The 27,363-nt window shown below is 35.3% G+C and overlaps 1 protein-coding gene and 1 pseudogene across 1 annotated transcript in view; both read left to right on the forward strand.

Annotated features, from left to right (window-relative positions):
• The window catches only part of GPC5 (glypican 5), a 1,124,843-nt gene that overhangs the window by 203,106 nt on the left and 894,374 nt on the right, over positions 1-27,363 (forward strand). Inside the window, exon 3 of the mRNA XM_039837667.1 lies at positions 2,679-3,373. Within this exon, the coding sequence (XP_039693601.1) occupies positions 2,679-3,373 (695 nt within the window). The remainder of the gene's footprint in view (positions 1-2,678; positions 3,374-27,363) is intronic.
• Positions 12,922-13,040, forward strand: LOC120582938 (uncharacterized; annotated as a pseudogene).

Genomic DNA, 27,363 nt, shown 5'->3' on the forward strand with positions numbered 1-27,363 from the left:
AAATATTAAATACATTCTCTTAAATAGTGCTTTTACAAAATAATTTGTAAACCTGTAAGATATAGCAGCTGTAAAGATAAATTTCAAATATTCCTGAATAAGTTATAAATTAATGGGACTAGAATTTATAAAGAAACACTTTGTTTTATTTTTAAAAAGTTATGTGTTTGAGCATCATTTAGAGTTGGCAGAAGTCAGATGTTATGTTTATATTGCCTGGGGTGGCAGTGAACCTTTATTGCACTGAGAAACATGGCAGGTATAAGTCACACACATCAATAGCATGCACCTTAGAAAACCTGGTGGAAAGCATGTAAGACTGCCTGTGACATATAAAAATCTTTGAACATATCCCAAATTTATCTTACAAAAATTTAATCATTGTTGGTAAATTATAATAATTTGTAACTTACCTCACAGTTCATAGCTAAACAGAGGTCGCTGAGAAAAATGAGCCTGTGTTTAGCAGTTTTATTTTAGTGCCATCTACAAAGATTTAATTTGCTTTTCACACACACTCTTGTGGATCTGTGAAAGCAGAGTGTAGTGGCTGAGACTGCATCTGTGGGGTCAGCCTGTCATGGTGGAATGCTTGTTGAACCACTCTATAAAAGCAGAGAGAACATTTTATAAACATCAGCAATTGCAGTGTTTCCAAAACTGACCAACTCAATAGAATCACTTTCTCTCGAACAGCGTGTTAAATATAGACTCCTGGACCAAGACAGACCTGAGTTAAAATCCATAGTTCAGAGACCTGGCAAGTGGTGTTTTCCCCACATAGCCCAGATGATCAGAGCAGTTGGGGAAACCTGGTGTTCATTTTGTCTTGCTTGGCAGAACAGCTAATTTCAGTTGAAGCCTTCCGTTACTGTCCTATTTTCATTCTTTCACATTTTTATTGAGTTACGGTATGTAGCTTATACTCTAGGGGGCATTGAAGATGCATAGTTAGCACATGAATCCTGCCTAGTTAACAATCTCTAGAGTTCGTAGTACTGGGTTGGAACAGAGTTGTAATAGCCTTTAAAAGCTGTTGCTTTTGATTGCAAGGTAGACGCACTCTTAGTTCTAGCTGCTGTAACAGAATACCATCGACTGAGTGGTTTATAAACAACAGAAATTTATTTTTTTATAGTTCTGGAGGTTGGGAAGTCCAAGATCAAGGTACCAGTAGATCCATTACATGGTGAGAACTGGCATTCTGATTTATAGACAGCCATCTTCTCTGGCCTCACCTGGCAGAAGGGGCCAGGGAGCTCTCTGGGGCTTTTTTTTAATAAGGGCATCAATCCCATTCATGAGGTCTCTACCCTTAACACCAAATCACCTCCCAATGGCCTCACTTCAAAGTATCATCACACTGAAGGTTAGCTTTCAACAAATGAATTTTAAGAGAGACGCAAAACATGCACTATAGCATGCGCCTTGATACATCACACTAAAGCCTGGAACTTAACAGGTATCACTCTTAACAGAATCAGAATACATGGTATTGTGTTTTATCTGCCTGTGCTTTTCATGAAAGTGGATTGTTTGTTTATTTGTTTTAAGATGCTATGGCATATTCATGACACAGTTCCACTCATTAGTAGCTCTCCCTGCACCTCTGCTTTTTACTATTTCATTTTATTTTACCGTTATTTCATCTCTTTTTATAATATATCCAGTGGTTTGGTTACTGAATTTTTGTGTGGCCTTTTACAGCCTAATTAAAAATAACTATGAGATTGGGTTAATGGGGAATAATTATTTTTGTGTACTTTATAATTATATATTGATATAGTTCAGTATCATATTTAGACTAATTATAAAATGTAATCACTAGTATATCCAAGGTGATTGACTACTGCCTCAAGCTATCATTTTAAAATTCAACTTTTACTTGCTGATGACTACAACTTCCCTTAATTTGTGGATATATTATTCTCTGATTTGGTAGCAACAGTTACTTAAGTAAGAAAATAAAATGTCCCACAGTAAAGTCTTTGAAGATAAAGATAATAAAAATAACAGAAGATAGTTGAGAAAGTGGTCACACAATTGTTTTCAGCAATAAATACTGTTCATGACTCTCCCACTGTAAACTAGTTTTGACTTAGGGGTAATTTAATCATCAAATGTTTTTTTTCTCTTTAATTTCAATATATTAAGAAGTCTGAGGATTGTCAGGCTTCCCTTTGGAAATTTCTTTGCGGTAGCTAGTACATAATCTACTAGTTTCCATTCTGGAAAAAAAAAATTGAAAAACTATAAAAGAATTCAGTAGGTGTTGAATCAAGTATTTAATATCACCATCTTTTATAAATAAAGCGCTTATGATTAGAAGTTATTTTCTCAGTGACACTTTTTCCCTATCATTAGTGTGTTATGAATGACTATGGGATAAAATAAGAAATTAGTATATGTGTAAATTCTTTTTGATTTCTATACTTTTTAAGGGTATTTGATTCTAAGAAATACATCTCTTCTAAAACAAGTGTGCTGTGCGTAATGCCCGCCGTTGACCAGGCATTATCTTTCGAAAGCTAAATTGGGTTTAGTAGGCTGAGCGTTCCCATTTAAATCTGTAGGTTAGTTTCAATGCATTAAGCTCATTTACTGTCTGGAGCAGATGGATGAACAGTTATAACATGAATACTAAGCCCTTTCATCCTTTACCTCTGCTTTTGTTCCAGAAACCCTTGAAACTCTCATCAGGCAAGCAGAAAACTATACCAGCATCCTATTTTGCAACACCTACAGGAACATGGCCTTAGAGGCTGCTGCTACAGTTCAGGAGTTCTTCACTGATGTAGGGCTCTATCTATTTGGTGCGGATGTTAATCCTGAAGAATTTGTGAACAGATTCTTTGACAGTCTTTTTCCTCTAGTCTACAATTATCTCATTAACCCTGGTATAACTGACAGTTCTTTGGAATACTCGGAGTGCATCCGGATGGCTCGCCGGGACATTAGTCCATTTGGTAATATCCCCAAAAGAGTAATGGGGCAGATGGGGAGGTCGCTGCTGCCCAGCCGCACGTTGCTACAGGCACTGAATCTGGGTATTGAAGTCATCAATACCACAGACCATCTGCACGTCTCCAAAGAGTGCGGCAGAGCTCTCCTGAGGATGCAGTACTGTCCTCACTGCCAGGGCCTGATGCTCAGCAAGCCCTGTATGGGGTACTGCCTCAACGTCATGAGAGGCTGCTTGGCATACATGGCAGAGCTCAATCCACACTGGCATGCATACATTCGGTCATTGGAAGAGCTGTCGGATGCCATGCATGGGACATATGACATTGAACACGTGCTCCTGAACTTCCACCTGCTTGTTAATGATGCTGTGATGCAGGCTCACCTCAATGGACAAAAGTTATCAGAACAGGTAAGCAGCCACTCCACATTTTCTGTCTGATTTTTTAGAATTCAGGGATTAGCTATATTCATAAAGTTTGTTGACTATAAGCTCATGATTATGTACTTTACAATTATAGCAGTTTTACAAGTTAATATTTTAGGAAATAGTAGGAGAATACATGGTTCATCATATTCAATTCAAAGTCTATTTTTATATCTTATATCAAAATTTTCCTTAGCTAAAATATCACTTTCTCCTCTATGTAGAAGCTTTCTCATAAGACTACTTTAGTGAGGTAGAGGAGGCTCAGGTTTCAAATCAGGACTGGCATGGATTTGAATTTGCTGTTTGCCCATAGGTTACAAATCCCTTAGATTCTCTGAGCCTCAATTTTCTTAGTGGTAAAAGAGAATAGTAATACATAATTTTTGGATTATTATTTTTTGGGAAAATGAATGCAGGCTACCTAGTATGGTGCCTGGTACTCAGAAAATGGATAATTATTGTTAACATTTCAAAGATATTCAGCATTAAAATAGAAAATGCCATTTATATGTTATCTTTAAATGAAGACTCGATACTTGATAGCTTAGTGTTCAGAAATGTTTCTTCAGAGATGCTCCCGAATCTGTCACAGCGATGGTGTGATAATTTTTCAAAATGTATGTAAAACATAATATCACGGTGTTTTATTTCAAGAAGACTTTAAGAAACAAAATTATCAATTCAGAGGACATGAGAATTTTCTATTTCTTTCTCCTTTCTTAAATATTCACAGGCTCCCATAGCGATAGTTCTCATATCCCATTCACAGAAGCAGGACATGCTGCTGATATTCATCCTAAATCTTTTCTCCTGAAATAAAATGATACTCCTCTCCTTACCCTGGAACTGATTTACTGAATTAATAAGCATTCTCATTAGTAGTTTTATAAGACAGTTCTTTTAATTAAATTCCCATAGAAATCGGACCCTGAAGATCTTTATGTCCAACCACCTCTTCCCTTTTCTTCCTAACTTTCAGGGTCTTTGCAGCTCTCGTGTGAGCCTGAGTAGTACCTTTATACAAGTTAGGAATAACGCCCCCGTTGGGTGGATGCCACCTCATGATATGGCTTGGTGGATAGAGGGCGAGCTGGATTTCAACTCCCACTCCCCTTTTCATTCAGCTGGGTATCCTTATAGGTACCAACCATATGTAGTGGTCCTGTCTTTTTGCAATCTCTCATCTCTTTAAAGAAATCAGACATGCGCCAGAACTTTTGGAAGGGATGTAATAAAACAACTCAAAATGAGATATAAAAGACTTTTAAGGTTTAAAATATTTTATAGTTATGAGGAATAAACACTTAGATCCAGGAAACAAAATGTTGATATTATGATATTGAGTATCTCCAAAAGAGAAAATAGGCACAAAAAATCTGAAACCAAGTTCAGATTTAATATTAATTTGGGGCATGCCATTTAATCTTTCAGGGCCAGAATTTTCTAATATATATAATACCGAATAGATTTTTAAGATTCTTTTTGTTATGTATTTTGGAAATCTGAATGGCCTTTCTGTATCTTTAAAATGTATCACATAGGAAATTATCTATTTTTTTTCTATTTCAAAGATTAACAAAGGTACATGGTTAGATAGTCATGTTCTCAAGTCTTGAGTTTGCTATGCATTGGTCATATGGCCTGGGCAAGCTACTAAAACCTTTTGCATCTGTTTTGTCCTGTGTAAAGAAGGGAGTAGTTTAAATGGAATGGTGTTGGTAAGGCTCTACTTTTGTAAGCTCTTGGTACCTGAGAACCTTGCTTTTTTCTTTTCCTGTTCTTGGCCATCCCTGAGCAAACCTCAGTGAAGCAGGTTACTGCAGTATCTCACAGGGTTAGAATTATCATTGTGCTTGTGTTTTATAAATAAGAGTTAAACAAAACTTTTGTCGTATGAAACTTCATGATGGATTTTCAAAGAGCATTGTTCTCTTTTAAGCCAATAGGTGGATTTCGTATCATAAATAGTCCTATGACTATCTTGAGTAACATCAGTCATTACTAAAAAATTGTAGATTCTTTTATAAATGAAACAGCAGATTCTCTTTTTGACTTACAGTGACAAAAGGAAGTGAAACTAACTTTAAAGTCCTTGAAAATTTGTCTCATTAATATTTATTTCTGCCAATTTCAAAGTGATTTATAAGCTGTTTATCAAGGTTTGATAACCAGTTCACACATCAGTGAATTTAACAAATTCAAGATAAATTACTGGAGAGCCAGCAAATAATGACTTTCTTATAGTCCCAAAATAATCTCTGAGGTTTAGTAATTCCAAGTCTAATCTCTGTAAATACATATTTCCACTTTAAGAAATTCATAGAGGTACTTGATGTATAATATTTTGGTTGGATGAATTTTGACTGGAAAAAAATGTTCTCAATTTTCTGAGAAAATTATAAGTATTTTCTTTTTGGTAAACCATAAGAGAAACACATACCTGATGATCTCTGAATCTTTCATCTTTTGGAAATTTGCCCCCTGCACATGGGAAGCTCCAATTTGGCCCTTCGGTAATCTCTTCTGAGGTGAAATGATTGGCAGTAGTAATGGCCAATTACTACTCATTAGGTATGTCTAAATTTTTTGTAGGAACACTTTAGATAACAAGCTTGCAAATTTTTTAATATATATTTCATAAAACTTTGAAAACATTACACAATTTGTGATTCTTTCTGAGAAATATTGTGATATGGATTACTTGAGAATAATTACTGATACCACAATTCTTTGTTTTTCTACCATATTTCCTAAGAGAGTGGAATCGGAATTTTTTACATGTCTTGTGAAGGTCTGAAGGCTTATAAAGATGTCTCAGAACAGTAGTCCATCAAGTTTGTGGACATCTACAGTTGTTAGATAAGTCATCCTTACAGTGAATGAATATCTGCATCCTAAGCTCCCTTGGGCGTACTCTAGAATGTAATTCTTTGGAGACAGAGAATAAGTCTTAGTCATCTAAAACTTCAGATATTTGAAACTTATTATTCTGCCTTTTGGCCTGACATCTTTTTAGGCTATCCATTCTCATTTTAGTGAATTCTTCTGTATACTGTTTTCTTTTGAAGAACACTACTTTAACCACACAGCTCTGTCTTGCTCTCCTGGAGGCCTTACTGAGTCAGGATGGAGTTGGCTAGATCTGAGGGACTATTGGGATTGACAGCTGGTGGACACTGGGCATGTATCTTTCCATTCTCTTCACCATCACAGCCAGATGTTCCTCCTTCCTCAATCTGGTGTCTGGATGATTCCTAGATGTGGTCTCAGACCTCTGCCAAATGTACTTTAAAAAAAAAAAAAAAGAATGAAAGGATACTTTTCAGAAATGTGAAGATTTTCCTCAATCAATTTTTGTGCCATGTATGCATTTGCTTTGATAATTTATCAAGGTTTCTCTGAGCCAACAGATCTCTCATCCTAATAACATGAGCTTTTTGTCTCCTAGGAGTGAGAAGGTTTTAATAATACCCAGTGATTCTTTTAATTCTTCTAAAAAATAATTTTGCTTGAATTTTATAAATGTATAACTGTTCGTATGTGTCACTGATATTTTCAGTTGGTTTGGAATGATTATCCTCCACCTTAATTGGGGTAAATTCTCTCTAAATTGGATACTGCATAAAAATTTGTTTCTTTTTCTTGACGAAGTTCAGAAAGGACTTGGTATTTCTGTTGGCATTTTTGCCTCTCCCTTTCTACCTGAGTGTTTTCTGAATGCAACAATGCTTTCTTGGTTGGAGATTTTTCAAATGATTTTTAAGGGCGCTGATAATTTTAGCTCTACAGTTAATTTTGGTACATCTGTTGTCTTTTTTTCTTCTAGAGTTTGTTAACTGGTATTTAACTCAGTCATATAAATCAACAATCCTTTGGGTTCATCAATTAAAAGGTCTCTATTTTCTGATGCCTTTGATATATCCAATTCTATGTCCTACAGTCCATGTTGTCCTTCCCAGGAATAGCAGCTGAGTGGCTCATCTCTAGCAAGTGCTCACCTAACAGGCTTGATATGACTTTGCTGTTAAGACCTCACTCCCTAGGCAGCTTTTCTGATTTTTCTCTCTTTAGTAAATTTGCCCACTCTTTCCTTCCATTTTTGAGATCCTTATGAAAGCAGCTTTATGCTTCTCTGAAGACTGGAATTTTCCTCTAAAGCCTTTGTCATTGTTGTTGGAAGCTGTTCTCCATGGTTTTTGAAGGCTGTCTTAATTGCAGCTACTTGATGTTGAATTTGTTTGCGTGTATCTCCTATAGAGTTAATCTTGCTTATACTGTCAGCCATCAGCTGAATTGTATACATTTAGGATTTTCTCATGCTTTTTGTAAGTATCTAGTTTAAGCGCAAATGAAGAGCTGTAGCTTTCCAGATCTTTATTCATGATTTTCACATTTACTGTGTCCTATAGTAAGTTCTCAAGTTTGACTTCCAGTATGGTTAATTTAAGTTCTCCAAACTCTCTTACAAATTGGCAAAACTTCTCAACAATGTGTTTGTTTTCCCTCTAGAGGGACAGACACTCCAGTGGCCGGCTCCTGCACAGTAATAGAAGGCCTTCAATACAGAAATTTGAACTCTGATTACAAAAACCACATCCCAAAACCACAGCATTCCTTGGGGAGTTAGGCCTGGGCTAAGCTCCCCTGGCACAGACTCCATTGTGGAGCAGGGAGCCTCTAGGATCTGCATTACACAGAACATCACAGCATCAGTGGACCCTTCATAGACCCAAAGATGCCAATGGCTCACCTCAGGTTGCCATGACTCTGTGACCACAATAGACTGCACAGCCCCACTTTGAGTATGTCTTTCCACATCTATAAGTGTTCTTGTGTGGGAAGCTCCACAGTGGAGAGTTCAAGCTTTTGGCCAATACTAGCCACTGATCCTCTGTTTCTTCAATAAGCTTTTCATTTTGTGGCCTTGGAGACCTAATCCAACTCATGATGATCAAAGAAGACACTGACTCTCAGTGTCTCCCTTGGTTTGTGTCTGGCTGTCCTTGAATGTGTGTGGGGAAGGTTGTGAGAGGCATTATGATAGGTGTTGGGTGGGGTTTTGACTCCTCTATTTTCACATTTAACAACTAAAGAAGAAATAATAGGAATTTGCAGCCTTCTCATTTCAAGAATGTTCTCTCTAGCCATATGATCTTTGCTCCATTGCCATTTTTCTCCCTGACTGTGCCCACAGGGCCTGCGTTGACCAGAAAGGCGGGTGGCTGAGATCTAAGTCTTCATCAGCTATCTTTTGAAACAGGTAGAACTTCCCATATTTTAAAACTGAGGCTTGTTTGTTCCTTATTCGATTTTCAGCCACTTTCTGTGTTTGTTCAGAGACTGGAAAAAGCACATGAAGCACTGCTGTACTTAGTGCTGCAATTGTTGCAAAATTACCCAAGGGAAATGTAAATAGTGAAAAACTAGAAGCCTAGGAAAGGTGCATGGTAGGATATGAGAGAGTCAGTGCTGTTATGTACTAAACACTTCAACCATCTTTGAGCTGTACAGTGTGGACAGTCTGATTTGAAGAATATCCTACCTCATTTCATCAACCAGCGGTAGATATTTGATGCGAGATATTGTCAAGGAACTGTGCATTCCAAGGTGACCTTCAGGTTTTGATCTAGGGACTAGAAACTTCTGTTCTCTAACTGGATTGAGAAGGATTCTAACAATGATCTACTATATTGCCAAATGCAATGTAGTTATAACTTAACTTCCCTCAATAAAATAGTAAGTATTGAAAAAATTATCCAAAAAATGAAAAGAAGGAAAAATATTATTCCATACTCTTTCACTGATTTAATAGAGCAAGCCACCTCAGTCATCTCTAAGTATATGTGATGTTTTTAAAAACTTACTACTTTACTCACTATAAGGGCTCACTACTATGCTCTGTAAGGCTAGATGTTAATTCATAGAACATTTATATAAATAATTTTTGTGCCATTGAATTATTATTTTTGTCTGAGAAAACCACAAAGTTACTGTTTTATTTACCTGAAAAATATTAATCTTATCTTTTACATCTAACAGAATATCATTCCAGTGTTTCTTCTTTCACTGACTATAATGCTAATTTCTGGTATTCACCTTTCAGATAGCTTTACTGTGCTGCTTATTTCCTTATTAAAGAATTGAAAAATCATTCACAACTACTCATTATATATTTTAGAGTCATATTTTTTATTTTGTTTTTGAAAATTATACTTGGGCCTAAAACAATGAGGAAAAAAAAGGCATTAGAAGAATTATTGCTTTTAATGGATGGGATTTTTTTTTGGCGGGGTGGGGTGGGAAGTGACAGAAATTCAAATTCATTTGAATTCTCTTAAGGAGAGGAGTGAATATTAGACCATATAACTAAAACGTCAAATGGTACAGATAACTGAAGGTCTGACTTGATCTAGTTCTTCATAAAATGTTATCAGGATTCTTCTGTACTTCTCAGTGAAGATTTTGTCTGTGTTGGTTATGTTTCTCAGGCAGGCTGTCCCCACTTGGTAATAAGGTAGTCCATTAAACCAACAGGCTCATCATCTTCCAGTTCAGCAAGAAAAAATAGGGCTCATTTTTCATTGATCAGAATGCCCTATGCTCTTGCTCATCGCTCTGGTTTTGAGTCTTCTCTTCTCTCTGAGCCTCTCTGACCTGCCACCCTTTGGTTATATTACCACCCTGGAGCCACAAGTGGGGTCAGCTACCCTAAATATGTGAGACTTGGAGAAAGTATTCCCAGAGGATGAATACAGGACAACAAGAAAAACAAAACAGAGAAAAACAAATGAAGAAGCATACTATATAATAAAGGATGCAATTCATAACGAATAGCTGTTAGGAATGAGTCAAATATCAACATACATGTAATAATAAATTGAGACAAAAATAGTAAAAATAAATATATAAGGGAACCCACAAGTTTGTATGCCCAATACCCAGTAAGACCAATCAGTAAAGCATTGATACAAATTAAAGATAAAACATAATAAAAATAGAAAATTGAAAAATGTTAGAACTATTATATAATTCCAAGAGCATAATGGAATTACTGGAAGCATTTGCTTTAAGACATTCCTCTCATGTATACACTCTCCAAGCTAATGTTTATGTGCAGGCACTAATTTATACAATTAGATAACACATCAATAAAAAATAACCTAATGAAAATGGGCAAAAGGTTTGAAAAGACATTCTCAAAAAAAGGTATACAAATAGCCAATAAATGTAGGAAAAGATGTTCTACATTAGTCATTAGAAAAGCTTTTCTACATCATTAGTCAGCAAATTAAAATGAGACAATGGGATACCACCGCACACCCTTTAGAATGGCTATAATATAAACAATAGACAATAACAAGTGTTGGTGAGGCTGTGGAGAAATTTGAACCCTCATACATTGCTGGATGGATTTAAAATGATGTAGCCACTTTGCAAAACAATTTGACAGTTCCTCATAGTTAAATATAGACTATTATATGACCCAGAAATTCCAGGCCAACGTATATACCCAAGAGAATTTAATACAAAAACAAAAACCATATATATTCATGGCAAGTTTATTCATAATAGCCAAAAAAGTGGAAATGTTCGAAGTGTTTGTCAACTGATTGATAAATAAAATCGTTTTTAGTCATACAATGGAATACTATTTGGCAATAAAATAGAAATGAATTACTGATGCAAGCTACAATACGATTGGGCCTTTCAAACATTATGCTATGTGGAAAAAGTCACAAAAGACAACATATTATATGATTCTGTTCTTATGAAATGTCCAGAATAACAAATCCATTGAGACAGAAAGTACATTAGTGGTTACCAGGGATTGGGTGGCAGAGTGTATGGGGGAATTGCTGCTAATACATACAGGATCACTTTTGTGAGAGACACTGATAAAAATATTATGAAATTATGTAGTGTTGATGGTTGTACATTTCTGTCAACAGAGTACAGTTCACTGAACTGCACATTTCGAAAGGGTGAATTTGATGGTGCATGGATAATACAACAATAAAACTTATAAAAAGTTATATAGTTTTTAAAAATTGACTTATGCAAATGGAAATTCACCATTTTCCAGTGAATACTTTCCATTTATCACGTTGTTCTCTTTGTCATATGTCTTTTGGGACTTTGGGAACTCAGAGGGACAATGTGTCTTTTCATTGTCATCAAAATGATACACTAATAATGTTTTTAGGGATATTTTATCATCAATGCTGCAAGATCCTTCAGAAAAAATATTTCCTTCCATATATTAAAGGTATTTTCTTCACAGATAGTAAATGTTCAGACCTTTAAAAACTGTTGTTTTCAAGAAATTTTGGGGTCAGATAAAAATGAACAGGAGGATAATCTCATTTGTTTATCCAAACATTCAGCAAATGTATATTGAGTGCTTTCAGTGGACCAGGCACTGCCAGACATTGGGTATAACCAAATGTACATGCAGCTGTCCTGTTGGAATTTACAGTAGATGAACTCTCTTTTCTAACTACTTCAACATCTTTAGCCTATTCACACAGAAGTCAGAATAATTTTTCCAAATTATAAAATAGATTATGCTTAAAATTCTTCAAGGGCTACCTGTTTACCTTTAAATAAAATCTAAAAGCCTTTATTAACCTTTAGAGCTTTGCACATCTGGCCTTTACTATTCACACCACTCTTAATAATTTTTGCTCTAGCCTTGCTTGAGTTCTATTGATTCCTTTAGCATACAGTCCTTTTTCTTGACTCTTATTGTTTACATTTTTCTGGAAGCAGGCTGGCTCTTTCCAAACTATGCTCCCAAAACCTTTATCTAGTGAATTCTAATGCTGCTCTTCATTTTGGTTTTATCTTAGATACTACTAACTCAGGGAAGTGTTTCCTGTCCTCTGTAGAAAAGGTTAGCTAACTTTGTCATATATACTAGTAACACCATACCTTTTCCTTTACAGCATTTTGCATACTTGCAGCTTTTTAATTATTTGTTTATATGTTATATTGAATTGTATGTGCCAGAGAGCAGAGACTGTTGTGTTTAACATGGTATCTCTAGACGCTTAAGTCTTGATGGATGTGAGTTCATTGATGAATCAACAGTAAATCTGGCCTTTCTCCTGCATTGCTGGAACTATTGGAATTGTCTCCAAACTGATTTCTCTGCTCCACTTTTGCCTTATTTGTGTCTATAGAAAAAAAGCCAATTTCCTTGGCATGGTGTTGAAGGTCCTCTGTGTCATGATGCTCTTAGATCTCACTTATCAATCTCATTCCCCTTCAATGGACCCACCCTCTCTTGCATTCATGTTCCATATTAAAGTATATCACCCCTGTTCCCCTTCATCCCCTTGGAACTTGAATATTCTTCTACTATGTGTACTGCACCAACAAAACTGGAAGCTTATCCAGAGAATTTACTGGATTTTTTTCATATCTTTACACCCCCAGTGTAAAGATATTCAAGTGTCTGGCAACATTTATTGAACTGAAGTGACCTCCAAACTCCCAAGTAGAAACTTCTTGATTAATGCACTGAATTAATCTACGGCCATGCCACCCTGAGCAAGCCCGATGCCATCTGATCTCAGAAGCTAAGCAGGGTCAGTTCTGGTTAGTACTTGGATGGGAGACCACCTAGGAAGACCAGATGCTATAGGCGTAAAAAATAAAAAATAAGGGATTGTAAACTGACAAGGTCCTTGCAATCTGTGAGGTCGATCACGGGTTGCCTCGCCTTAAAAAAAAAAAAAAAAAAAAGAGGAATGCACTGAATTAGATTTAATTTCAGACATTTATAATTTTTCATCAAACCTTAAATTACATTTCATTATCACTCATGAGAGCACAGCAAGACAATTGTGATAATCTGTGATTCTTTTAATGAATGCACAAAATGCTCCCATTCAAACTTTTATTCAGATAAATATTCTGGCCTTATTATTATTATATCTACACTTATCTTAGGCCTAGTCAAAAATCTCACTTATCAAATGAAGTTATTAGAAATAAAGGCAAAGCGAACATGCTAAACATGAAGAAAAAATTTTGGTAGAAGTGCATATAATTTACATAGTTTTGGGAGTAGTCCCGTATCATGCCTTCTACTTTCTAGTTTTCAGTCCAGGAAAGCAAACATCAGGCATTTGGGATTCTCCATTTCACTTACTAGTTTGGTACTAGGGCCACCAGGACTGATGCAGAGTGTCAATCTAGATGCCCTATAGATTCTACAGACCTGTTTCTGGTTCACAGAATCATGGTTCATCTAATGATGTTTTAAACACTGCTTTCTGCAGTTCACTAGTGTTCTTTTGGGTGTTAGTAGTAGACATTCTGTGACAAAATGTTGCATAATCTTAAGTTTGGGGAAAAACAACACATAATATCTGTCTCACAGAGAGTATTGCAGGTTATCCCCATGAATGTCAAAGGCTTTGATAAATCTCGGTGCTTTAAAATATTCATTAACTATATTAAGTAGAATATTTTCCAATATCTATTCAACCAAGATCTCATTTTTGCCTGGACATATTATGGATTTTGTGCTAAAAACACTTTGGAAAATGCTGCTCATAGATATATTTCGTGATTTATTTGGAGCTTTGTCTACAAGTAAATTACTTTTGGGGGAAGTTGTAGGCAGTATAGCCTGATATCTGGCTAGGTCACTCCAAGTTTAGGGTTAGACTGTTGGCAGCTGTGACCTTCAGATAGATCCCCTCACATAACTAAAGGGTTAGTCAATGTAAAATTCCCCATGGGCTCTGGGAATACAACCCAGAAACCAAATTCCTGTGGAAATTTCATGTGAATTTGATCGAATTGTGTTTTTCCCAGGTGTAGCAATGTGAAACAGAAGACTTAACATTCTCACTACCATCTAAAAGTGGTCTATGTCCATGGAGAGGAGAGCAGACATATTTGAAACAAGTATCTTTGCCTGTTGGTTATTATTCTGGCTTTACACTAACCATTATTATTCAATTCCTTATCTATATAAATTGAAAGTTATAATATTCATGAGGACCATTAGTATGAATTCTCTAGTTCAGAACATACACTAAAAGCAATGTAAAACTCCCAGTTTAAAAATATAAATTATTTGGAGAGGAGGAAACCAAAATGGCGTAGATGATAGAGGCTCTGTTCATCCCTCTGACGACCAAATCAAAGCTGCGATGGAAACAAAGAGCAAACAGCAATGAAAAATCGCCTGAGATCTAGATGAGCAAGCCATACAACTAGGAAGAAATCCAAGAAATCACCCTGTAATGGCAGAAGGTAGGACAAGGCAAGAACGTGAGGCTGCCTGGTCTTGAGCAGCTGAGTGAGACAGAGGTAGTGGCAGCAGCAGCAGTTGAAGCCTCTTAAAGGGGCCACGTCCATCAGTGGATTTTCTGTGACAGACCTGCTTGCTCTGAGCACCAGTGCCAATTTGGCTGCATGCAGTGGGCACCAGGGACTTACAGGGAAACGTTGTCAAAGTGAGGGCCAAAACAAGACCCGCTTGGTACAGAAGTGCCGGCGGTATTGCTTGTTCCCTGTTGTGCCCTACCCTCTCCCAGTGTGTGTACACAGGGCTGCCATAGCCGTGCTGTCATCAAACTGGATAAAGAGGTCTTTCGGCCCAGAGGATTCCCTGAAACCCCGCCTCCCCCAACTCATAGCCCCTCCCAAGCCACATCCAGGTTTATCCTCAGTGAGTCAGGTGCTCCTTGCTGAACAGCACCTAGACTCACACTGGAGGTAGCTGGCCTCGGCTCCTGATGTGGTCTTTTGAGGCAACTATAAGCACAGCATCTGTGGATTGCTTGTTGAATTTTAACAGGTGGCCCCAGAGGGGTATAGGCTTGGGCTAAGTTTGGCCTGCAGCTGAACCCTCTCAGGACTGTGCCACTGGACACCTACTTCACAAACCCACACTAATAAGACTGGGAGACTTAGGAGCTGTTCTTAGTTCATAGAAACAGATGCTGAAACGCAGCCCAAATGGGAAGACAAAGCAGCAGAAACCATATGAGAGAACAGAACGGAGATCCAGATATAATGGAGTCAAGTAATCTAACAGATGCAGAGTTCAAAACATTGATTATAAAGATGCTCAATGAACTTTTGGTTAAATTCAGTGAGAACTTCAACAAAGAGATAAAAAACATAAAAATGGAAATGGAAATTTTAAAAGGGAGCTGGTCTGAAATGAACACATTATCTGAGATGAAAAGTATATTAAATGGAATAAACAAAGGAATAAAGAGAGTGAATTAAAACAAAGGATCAAATGCCCTATCTAGAGGATGGGAAATCCAAGGACACTCCAACAGAATGGCAAGAGATAAGATGCTAAGACTAAAAAAATAATTTAAGGAGGATATGGGATACTATTAAGGGTTCAAATATCTGTCTGATCAGCGTAACTGAAGAAAATCAAGATGTTGAACAGCTGTTTGAAGAAATAATGATGGAAAACTTCCCAAACCTGGTGAAGGAAATGGACATAAAACCCCAGGAAGCTCAGAGAATTACAAAAATCAGGGATCCGAAAAGGCTCACACTAAGACACATCATAATTAAAATGCCAAAGGTTAAATACAAAGAAAAAATATTAAAAGCAGCAAGAGAAAAGCAGATAGTTACTTATAAGGGAACACTCATGAGACTGGCAGCTGATTTCTTAAAAGAAACTATGCAGGACAGAAGGGCTAGGATGAAAACCCAGGATCTACAACTGAGAATAATTTATCCAGCAAAGCTATCAGTTAGAGTTGAAGGACAGATAAAGAGCTTCCCAGACAAAATAAGCTAAAGGAATTTATCACCACCAAGCCAGTATTATGGGAAATGTTGGAGGGACTTCTTTAAAAAGAAAAAAAAAAGTATCAAAAACAGTAATAAAGAATGATAGCTACATTCCTGTCAATAAGTACATCAAATGGAAAAGAATGAAGTGCTCCAACTAAAAGAGCGGATGAATGGAAAGTAAAACAAGACCCCTACATGTTGCCTATAAGAGACTCACTTCAAATTAATAGACACACACAAACTAAATGGAAGGGAATGGAAAAAGATATTGCTTTGATGGACCTAGAAGGTATTTAAGTCAGACAGAGAAAGATAAACACTATATGATTTCACTTATGTGCGTAATCTAAGGAATAAAAAGAACAAACTAATTAAAAACAGCCTCACAAATATAGTGGACAATTTGATGATGGACAGAGGAGAGGGGGGTTTGGGAGGCTGGAGGAATGGGATGAAGGGTTAAAGAAGTACACATTAGTAGCTGATGGATGGTCACGGAGATGGGGAGCATGGCATAGGGGATGCAGTTAACATGAATACGTTGGCTAGGTGGAAGGTCAGGGGAGGAGGGAGGAATTCAGGGGATCATTTTACGAACTATATAGATGTTTAACCAATGCCCTATATACTTGAAACTAATTAAAATAAATTTAAAAAAATATATAAATTATTTGGACAGATTGATGTTTCTTTACTAACTTGGATGAAGATAAGAACTCTTCATAAATATTAAAAATTTATAATAATAATTAGAATGTGATATTTTCATTTGTTATCAATCAACAATATAACCTATGTAATTAAAATGCACATCATAATCAGTATCCTTGATAGAGAGTTCTTATTTCCACACAGGGATATACTGCTATATCCCTGCCCAGAAGGTAACACGTAGAATCCTTCCACCCCACTGTCTGGCCTCCTCTGATTTTGCCGGTGGCTTTTTCTCACATTGACCATCAGCAGACTAGCCTTAAGAACAAAGGGATATCAGGTGTGCCCTAATGTTTCACACAGAACAAGTCTTATTCTGTTCAGAGACAGCAAAGGACACCTAATTTCAACTGTACTAATCCACCATCTGAAGTATGAAGATTGTTGAAAAAAGAAGACCAAATTAAAATTAAGAGATGGATAAATGCAAATAAAAATAAAATGCATGCATTCATTTTAGTTTACAATCATGAGGGATTTTTAAAATAAAACAATAAAAAGTAGTTATTCATGAAAAATTTGAAATAAGTGTAAAAAGCACAGTCCCTTTTTAAAATACTTTTTCTAATTACTGTATAGTCAAATGTGGCCAAGTGATGATAGTAACTGTTTCTTCTTTCAGTTTTCCCCCTTTTCAGCATTTTTCACAGTTTTCAGTAAAAAAAGGTATGTAGTTAACAGTAATGTTTTTTCTCTTCTTTTACGTTCATATTCTCATCTCTGAGCATTTTAGGTTTCTGTAACAAAAAGTGGTTTATTCCTAGAGTCATTTGGGGACCCTTGTCACATCAGCCTGTTAGAAATTGATTTCTCAGATTAAATTACCACCTTATTTGTATATATCCAAGACAACCTCTGAGCACTGGTCAGATACATGTAGTTTTCTTCTTGATATACTTTCTCTAGAACTGAACTCACCATCCTGTCTCTCAAACCTGATTACTTTTTGGTATGTCCTCTGGCTCAGTACATCCACTTAGAATCCTAGGAATTATTCTTAACTCTTTCTTTCCCTCTCACCAGATTTTCAGTCCTGATTCCTATTGGTTTCACATCTTAAATATGTCTCAAATATGTCTGTATCTCTTCTTTATATCACCAGGCATTATACTCTATTGTATAGTAGTATTCGCAGCAACATTCTAACCACAACACTGGAAACAAATAAATATTCAACAATGCGGAGTGTTGAATAAACTGTAATATAACCAAACAATGGGAGATTATCTAAGTATAATAGATAATGAATTTAAACTGTTTAAATTAATGTGGAATGATTTTTTTATGTGATATTATGGGATCAAGAAAGTGAAATGAATAGAAGTACACATAGTATAGTCTTATTTTTATAAAGCATTTGATTTTTACATAGACTACCTTTATGTTTATAAATACTTATATATATGCAAATATGTGTGAATATGTCTAGGTGAAAAGTACATGGACACATGAACATGGAGAAAAATAGAAAAGGATGCATAATGGTTTGCTGTGCTTGATTAGGAAATGATGAGAATGGTTGTAATAGGGAGAGTGGGAGTTAGAGAAGCCAGAGAATAGGAAAAAATAATGGCATTTAAAAAACATGAACTCAGCATTATGATATGATCCCATTCATGACAAATTATGAGTGTATCTCTATGTACACATACATAAATGAGAAAACATAAAACTTACATTTCCATGTAGCTATTGAAATAAGTAACATTTCAGTGCCAAAAGAAAGTTTTGCAGAGCTGTAAGCAATATATTCTAATTTAGAAAAACTGAACCCAAAAAAATGTATTTACATGTGTACCTCTGCTTGTACATGTTTGTAAAATTGAGAAGAATGTTATTATAGAAGATTGGGTCTCATCAATTTGCTTTCTTTTCTCTGGAGGTGCCCACCGTACAGAATTGGTTATGTATCCTTCCAGTCCTTTAAAATTCATTTATATTCACAAATGAATGTAACAATAGAAATATGTGGTATTTTTATTTGAATATCATAAATGATAGTTTTATTTTTCAGATTTTTTTTACTCATAATATGTCTTGATATTTTCTTTTTAACTATTACATACTATCCTAAATTATAATATACAATGATGGGCATTAAAGAATGATGGACGCTAATTTCTAATTTTTCATTATTAAAAATAATTTATCCAGAATCCTTCTACATGCCTCCTCGTTCTTAAGTATAGATCTTTCTTGAAGTGAGATAAAATTTAGAATTACGGGCTGGTAGAGAGTGTAAGAGGTCAACTCCTTCCCCCTAGTTTTTGATACTGTCAGTCTTTGAATGTTTTCTAGTTGGCTGGATGAAAATTGTATTTTTAACTTCACAGATAAGTACTGAGGTTGATCAGCTTTCATGGTTTTTTTTTTTTTTTACGTGTGACTTAAGTATTCATATTCTTTGTTCATTTACTTTTTGTTGTTGTTGTTGTTGGGTCATTTGTCTTTTTCTACAGTTCTGAATAATAACATTTGTCTATTAAATATGTTGAAATTTCTTTCCTAGTCAGCAGTATCTCTTTGAAGTACCTTTCTAACAATTTTCTGACAATGCAATTTTTTGACACATGGATGTTACATAGAATGTTCATTATAGGTCAGTAGAGAGGAAAATTAAGAAAGGCGGAAAAACCTATAACTCTTTAATGTGGTAAACACAATGTTATATTTTGAGTACTCTATGGAATGGGGTATTAAGACTGTCCCTGGAATTGTCATTTGATTATTTCTAACAAATGAGGTAGTTGAGAAGAAACATAGTAATTCATTTACATACATGTTTATTAACTCCATTCTGGGTGAGGTGGGGGGAAGGCATAGATAGTTGTTAGGAACAGCTGCAAACACAACCAAGTAAAATACTTCTCTTTGCTCTACAACTGCTGCAGGACAAACTAAACCAAATGCCTGTAAGATTGGTAAATAGTCTCAAGTTGAGAGATCAAGGATGATAATTTCATCAGTGATATTTTAACTGAACCTTGAAAGATGGTAACATTTAGGCAAGCAAAAAAGTACAAAAACTGAAAAGCACAGGGTAATTCTGGGGACTACAGGTAATACAATTTAGCTAAAGCTTGTAGTGTTTAAAGCAGAGTGCTGGGAAATTTTGAGGTAAATTCACATGAAATACTTTGGTTTGTATTCATTAGAAAATGGGAGGAACCACGAAGGCTTTAGATCAGAAAAGCAGTATGGTGGGAACTGTGCTTTAGAAAGGTTGATTTGGGAGTATGGGAGGGAGGATTAGAGCTAGGATTGTGTGGGAAAGAAAATCAGTAAGGAAGTACTTGCATCTTTCCAGGGAAGAGCTAATGAAAACTCACTCTAGGACAATAAGGATTACAGTGCAGGGGAGAAGTCAAAACATGGGAAGTGATGAAAACAGATCAGCTTCTGCTTGAACATTTTAAACATATAGCTGGTGCCATTTCTGAAGCATCTTCAGACATTATCAGCTTTGAAAAAGTGGGGGAAATATGGTTATATTCATTAATTCTTTTTTTATTTTTATCTAATTATTATATTGAAAAAGATTTACTTTTACAATGTAGGATTTCTTACTTCCTTTGGTAATTGAAATGGTCAAGTTTCTATTTTATGTCTCTAGGGATATTACTTAGCCTTTCAATCTCCCCTATTCTTAAACTTGATTTCGAGTTGCTTGTCTTTCCTTTCCTGTGGTTTCTTGCCACCTCACTACTGAGGTTGTCCTGACTGGCTGGCCTTCTTCTCTGTGGCTGAGCCCAGTCGTTTGTAGAATATCAGATTGTCTAACTCAAGGAGTTTAAAATGTCACAAAACTCAATAAGCACATACGGAAAAACATACTTTTTTCCTCCAGAGACCATATTGAAAAAACAATTGAATCAAGCTTGCTTAGTATAATGAAGTTAATATCTACTGTTCAGAATTCTATTCCATTCCCATCCTATCAACCTCAGGGTAGGATTCCTTTCTTTCTACCAATGATTCAAGGTTTGTCTAAAAGCTTGCCTGTTGCCTGTGGTTCCAGTGATTTTCTCCAGGCTCCTGTACAGCTTATTGCTTTATAACATTCTTTTGACACATAGCTTATACCTTACTGAGACATTGCTTATATTGTATTGAAGTTAACTTTATGTATTTATCAATTTGTTTTATCATTGGAAATCCACCCTCTCTAACTAGATTATACATTCCTTAAAGACAAGAAATCAGCGACTTGGCAAATGTGTTCTAGGTCTAGATAAAAATGTCCTTTACATAGTTCAAAGAGAAACAAAATCTTTACATTTAGAGATTTTTATAAAAGTCCACAGCTTCACTATTAATTAAATATGTCAATTTTTTCAAAGTTAAAAATCAAAAGAGCTTATAAGTTATTTGCTTGAAGTTAGAATGTACATTTTCTCCCTAAACCTGCAGTTGCCACTTGCTCTAATGGGTAAGCATCCTGATGACCTCCACTAGTGGCGAGGCTGGCCTGCTCAGATGCTCCAAGCTGCCATAACCTCCCAACTCCTGTGTCCTTAAATATGGGAGGGAGGAAAAGAAGAGGAGAAGGAAGGAAGTAAGGAGGAAGGAAAGGAAGGGAGGGAGGGAGGAAGGGCAGAAAGAGGAAAAAGGGAAATAATTGACTACTTTGGTCAATTTTCACTCTCTCTTTGTTCCTAGCTACAAGACAAGTCATGATGTCATGATAAATTGCTCCACAATTCTGAATTGCTTTTCCTTTTCTCGTTTGGTCACATTGGCACCTCAGTGTCAATCTAGTAGTTCTACATTAAAAAACTGGATTTTTATGAAGATTTTGTTTATAAACATTTTTCACTTAGCGTACAAGTTGGATTTTTTTTAAAGAGTCTTGAACTAAATGATTTTAAATGGACACACATAAAAGTTTAATTAATGACTATGAATAAGATTGAAATGCAGAAGCTCCCTCTGGTGGTTTAATTTACAAGTGTACAAAAATAGCAGTGCAGAATTAAGACCTTGCTCACAGTGGGCCAAATAAAAGATTATAGAAATATTGTTCTGCTTTCCCAGTCTGGCCCTTTCTCCCTCACCTCTTCCTTCTTCTCTTTTAATGTTAAATATAAAATGAGTTAGGGTGGCGACCTTAATGATGATAGCTACAAATCTATATGGAGAAGCAACTTATGGAAAATTAAAAGGAAAGATGAAGAGAGACCAACCTCCCAAGGCCAGACATTCTGTGGCTCCAAGTAAACACTTTTTGAAAAGGGCTTTATTTACTCTTTCCTAACTACAGAGTAAGCAAATCTCTAGCCCTTGCAAAGTGGAGACATTATTTTGTTTTCTCCCTTATTGAACTTTAACACTGGTTTATTTGTTTTTTTTTTTTCCCCAGGAACTGGGCACTGTGTACAAATTTAGAATTCTCCTTATGAATAACTTATATTTAAAAGCAGTGCTTCATAGAGCCTTAATAATTTATAACTTACTATAAATATTTCTTGTAACACAAGAATGTTTTAATGTTTTAGAGTGTTGTTATGGTTATAACTTTCATATTTTTTAAATATCTGGCTTATGGAATTATACCTTGAACTTCTAAGTAGCATGTATATTATCTGGATGGTAATTATTCCATAGTTTCAGGGTGTGATATTCTGAAATCATTTATTTTATCGCTTCCATTAACACCAACTTGACAAATATATTCTAATAATATAATATCACTATGCCAAAGTTCTAATCATCAGAAGTTGATTTTTCTTAACAAAAGAAACTTTGGATGGGAAATCATCTGGAATGTTAATGGAAATTTTCAGGATAATAGAATATATTTTATAATGGCTCCTTTCATTTCAGTTTTGCTAGATTTCATCTTCGATCATATAATTTTATTATTACTTTTGTTTAATTAATGTCATTTAATTATTGTTTGTTTAGTTCATTTGTTTAAAAGTTTATATTGAAAAATATACTAGGATCATATTTTGAGTGGAATCTACCTGATTCAAAGATTAAGTTCATAAATTATTATATAGGGGGACACAATGATGTGTATCTATAGGATGAAAATATATATACCTCTTCAGTCAAAATACAATGACGTATGAAGGAAATCAACATATTTGATAATTTAAGAGATATTAAACAGGATTTTTATGTTTATGAGTTTTACTTATATGCATCTTTCTTTTAATAATTGCATATAATTACCATCACTTAATTTCATGTATGAAAGCCAATTTATGCTGCAAAAAAAGACTACTTATGATGTTAACAAGAAGCCTAGGTTTGGCATTGTATTATTTATCAGTGTTCTCCAGGACAACAGAACTAATAGGATATCTACTGATATTATATATATATATATATATATATATATACACACACATATACACACATATATATGTATGTATATATATGTGTGTGTGTGTATATATATATATGTATATATATAATATCTGTAGATATCCTATTAGTTCTGTTGTATATATATATATACATATATATACATATATATACATATACTCATATATATGTGTATATATGTGTATATATATTGATTTTGATATATATTTATTAACGGGAATTGGCTCAAATGGTATAAAAAGGGATTTATTATAAGGAATCGGCTAACATGATTATGGAGCCTCAGAAGTCCCACCATCTGCTGTCTGCCAGCTGGACACCTTGGAGTGCTGGTGGTACAATTTAGTATGAGTCCGAAGGCCTGTAAACATGGGGGTCTGATGGCATGAAGCCCAGTCTGTGGCAGGAGAAGATGAGATGACATGTCTCAGTTCAAGCCATGTGGCAGGGAGAAAAAGGGGAGGATTCCTCTTTTCTCTGTCTTTTCTTCTGTTCAGGCCTCAGTGGGTTCGATGATTACTACTCACATTGGAGAGGGCAGGGTTCTGAGTCTACTGATTCAAATGCTGATCTGATCTGAAAACCTTTATAAACACTCCCAGAAATAATGTTTCATCTGGGTATTCTGTGGCCACTCAAGGTGGCACATAAAATTAACCATTATAGAGATTCGATATGCAGTTATAATATCATTAAAACCAATATTTATCAATTGCTTCCTAGATGGAAAACACTGAAGAAGGTGATATTAAAATTTAATAACTTTTAAAAGGTATTTGGAATACCAAAATATCATTTTCTAAATATTTCGATATGAACTTTTAATAATAAATGTGGATTAGAAACGTTTTGATATGAACCACGGATTTCAGTGCAACAAACCAGTAGCAATATGAAAAGCATTTTTATATTGAAAATCTAATTATTTGGAGAAAATATTGAGGATTCATAAATCCCAGAACATGTAATATATATTAATTGTAAAATTTATAATGAAACCTGACACGGCCTTGCTTTTCTAATTCTGTAAATCAGGTATTTGATCAGATCAAATTATTTTGTTGTGATAGTTTTTAGATGAGGAAGTTACCAACTCTTCTTTTTCACAGTTTTATCTGGACTTTTATAGAAGAAAGTAAAATCTTCCATTACTATTTCACAGAATCGGAACTTGGGAAATGTGTATTATGGGAAACTAACTTCTTTCCACAAATAAATTGTTCTGGTTTTTCTCCTAAACCAGGTCAGAAATCAAGTTGTCTAATATCCTTGTAATTCCTCCTTTCTCCCTACCTCTATTAATTCCCTGGAATCTTGAAGGGAATAATTGCCATGTTTCTTCTCATCTGCTTCCACATACATAGGGAAAATGGGATTCTATCTGCTATTCATATATCTAGATCATTTTCAATACAAATTATTTTGTTTGTATAGAGCACATAGGAACTGAGTCTTACATAATGTGAATGCTTCACAGTAGATATGAATATATGAATAGTAAGACCACTGATAAGCCTAAAGAGACATGGATTTAATAGTACATAGCCTCTTCCACTTACTAGGTGAGCCTTTACGTAAAAATATTTTCCTTCTTTGGGCTTGAAATATCTTCTACAAGACTTCAGCTCTATAAGTCTAATGTCACCTGTTACAGACTCAGTGATGTAGAGTCCACCTTCGCTTCATCCTTTGAACTGAACTGCTTAATGAACACTCATGATTTCTCCATGTTTGTCGCTTTTCAATTGGTAATATTTGAAACATTTTTTCTTTTCAATTTTTTTTATTAATAAATATTTAAAAGGATCATTACAAAAGAAATGAAGGCTCTGCTTGTGAGAATTAAATGAAAATGAACAATTTGAGCTGTTCTTTATAAAGCTTTTTGAAGTATTAGCTAAAAGCTTTCAAGATTTGAAGATTTGAATAAGACTGAATGAACAAACACTTGGAGGCTCTCAGAGAAGTTTATACTTTTATATGCTAAGTGACAAGAAGTTCTTAAATACTCGATCAGAGTGGGAGAAATTATATAAGTTAGGAGCAACTAAAAGAGTCGTTTTAAGGTGAGGTAGGAACTTGAAAATCAGTGGGAAGCCAGAGATGGAACTTAAAGCAGGAGTGGATAAGCATCAGGGAGGAAAATAGTTTTTTCCAAGACACTTCAGACTGATTGCAGAGGAGAATGAACAGATGAGACCAGGGAGAATAAGGAAGAAATTGCAGTATAAGTCAAAGATGAAAAATTGTCAAAGTTTAAATGTGAGGGTTTTCAGTAGCAAAAGGTGCTAGTTATTGAAATGTGCCACCCAAATTGACTCACCTTAGGAGCTAAGGTGCAAGGCTAATGTGCTGGCAACAGATGGTTTCCCATTCTCTTTCAGTAAAGTGTGAAGTAGAGCTTCCTGACAGCAGGTTAACATATATAAGAGCTTCAAAAATTTATTTGTGTTTATTAGAATTGGCTACATATGTTCCTACCTTTGAATATAATCAAAGATAACTTATAAGGCTATGGCTTGTACATTTTCTTTTGTATTTTTAAAAGAAAATTGCAAAGATGATAATGGGAATAAAGATCTTATGAGATTGGTATTTGCCATTCTCCATCTGCCTTCCTAGGAAACGTATTTAATAGTAGATGTGGTCTTAGGTCCAACCTGGGAGGTGAGTGAGGGTTAGGAGTGAGATAAGATTTCCCTTAACATATAACTGCAAAGTGGTTTTCTCAAGTTTCAGGGATGAGAAAACTGGGATTCATAATAGCACCGTAACTTGTCTACAGCCTATGGCTAGTCACAGTGGACCATGATTGCAGTCTGTTGCCCTTTTACGCTTCTATTTCAAAACGTCTGATAGCATCACTGAATCTTATTCTTAACATTTCCACCATGAACTTACATCATCTTTCCTTGGTTCTTGTTACTAGGAGTTATTGACAACGAAGATACTTTTCTCCTTTTTTATGAATATTTTAGCACTTTGCTAATATATTTACAGTCTTTATTGTTTAGAAATTCAATTTGAGCCTTTTAACACCGTGGCCTTAACAATTCCCTAACTTCTCACTCTCAGTAATTTGCTAAGCCCTGTTGATTTTCTTTTTCAAAATAGACTTTGTTTTTCAGAAGTTTTAGGTTCACATCAAAACTGAGCTGAACCTTCAAAGATTTCCCATATAGCCTCCGCCCCCACACTTGCATAGTCTCCCCCATTATCAGTATCACTCACTAGAGTGATAACATTTGTTACAATACATTCACACATCATTATCAGCCAGATTCCACAGTTCAGTTTCGGTGTTGTACATTCTGCGGATTTGGACAAATGTATAATGACATGTAATCACAGTCATAATATCATACAGAGCAGTTTCACTGACCTGCAAATCCTCTGTGCTCTGCTTATTCATCCCTCCCCCACCCCCATCCCTTGCAACCACTGATCTTTTAACTGTCTCCACAGTTTTGCTTTGTTCAGAATGCCATATAGTTGGTATCATACAATATGTAGCCTTTTCAGATTGGCTTCTTTCACTTAGTAATAGATATTTAACTTTTCTCCACATCTTTTCATAGCTTGAAAGCTCATTTCTTTAGCACTGGATAATAATCTATTATCTGAATGTACCACAGTTTATCCATCCGTTCACCTGGTGAAGGACAACTTGGTTGCTTTCAAGTTTTGGCAATTATGAATAAAACTGCTCTAAACATCTGCGTACAAGTTTTGTATGGACGTAAGTTTTCAACTCTTTTAGCTAAATATAAAGGAGTGTGATTGCTGGATTATATGATAGGAATATATATATATATATATATATATATATATATATATATATATATATATATATATATATTTTTTTTTGTAAGAAACCATCAAACTGTCTCCAAAGTGGCTATACCATTTTGCATTCCCACCAGCAATGAATGACAATCCCTGTTGCTCCACACCCTTGCCAGTATTTGGTGCTGTCAGTGTTCTGGGTTTAGCCTTATTGGTTTTACTTTTCTCTAGGCATGTAATTCATGAATCCTTCTATTCATTGACACTGTCACTACTGTAGTTCAGAATAAAATATTCTTTCCTTAGGACTAGTTCAGGGGTCTTTAACAGTCTACCTGTCTTTCATATCT

This window comes from Pteropus medius, unplaced genomic scaffold, assembly GCF_902729225.1.
Source record: "Pteropus medius unplaced genomic scaffold, Ma_sr-lr_union100, whole genome shotgun sequence".
Classification (NCBI taxonomy): Eukaryota; Metazoa; Chordata; class Mammalia; order Chiroptera; family Pteropodidae; genus Pteropus; species Pteropus medius.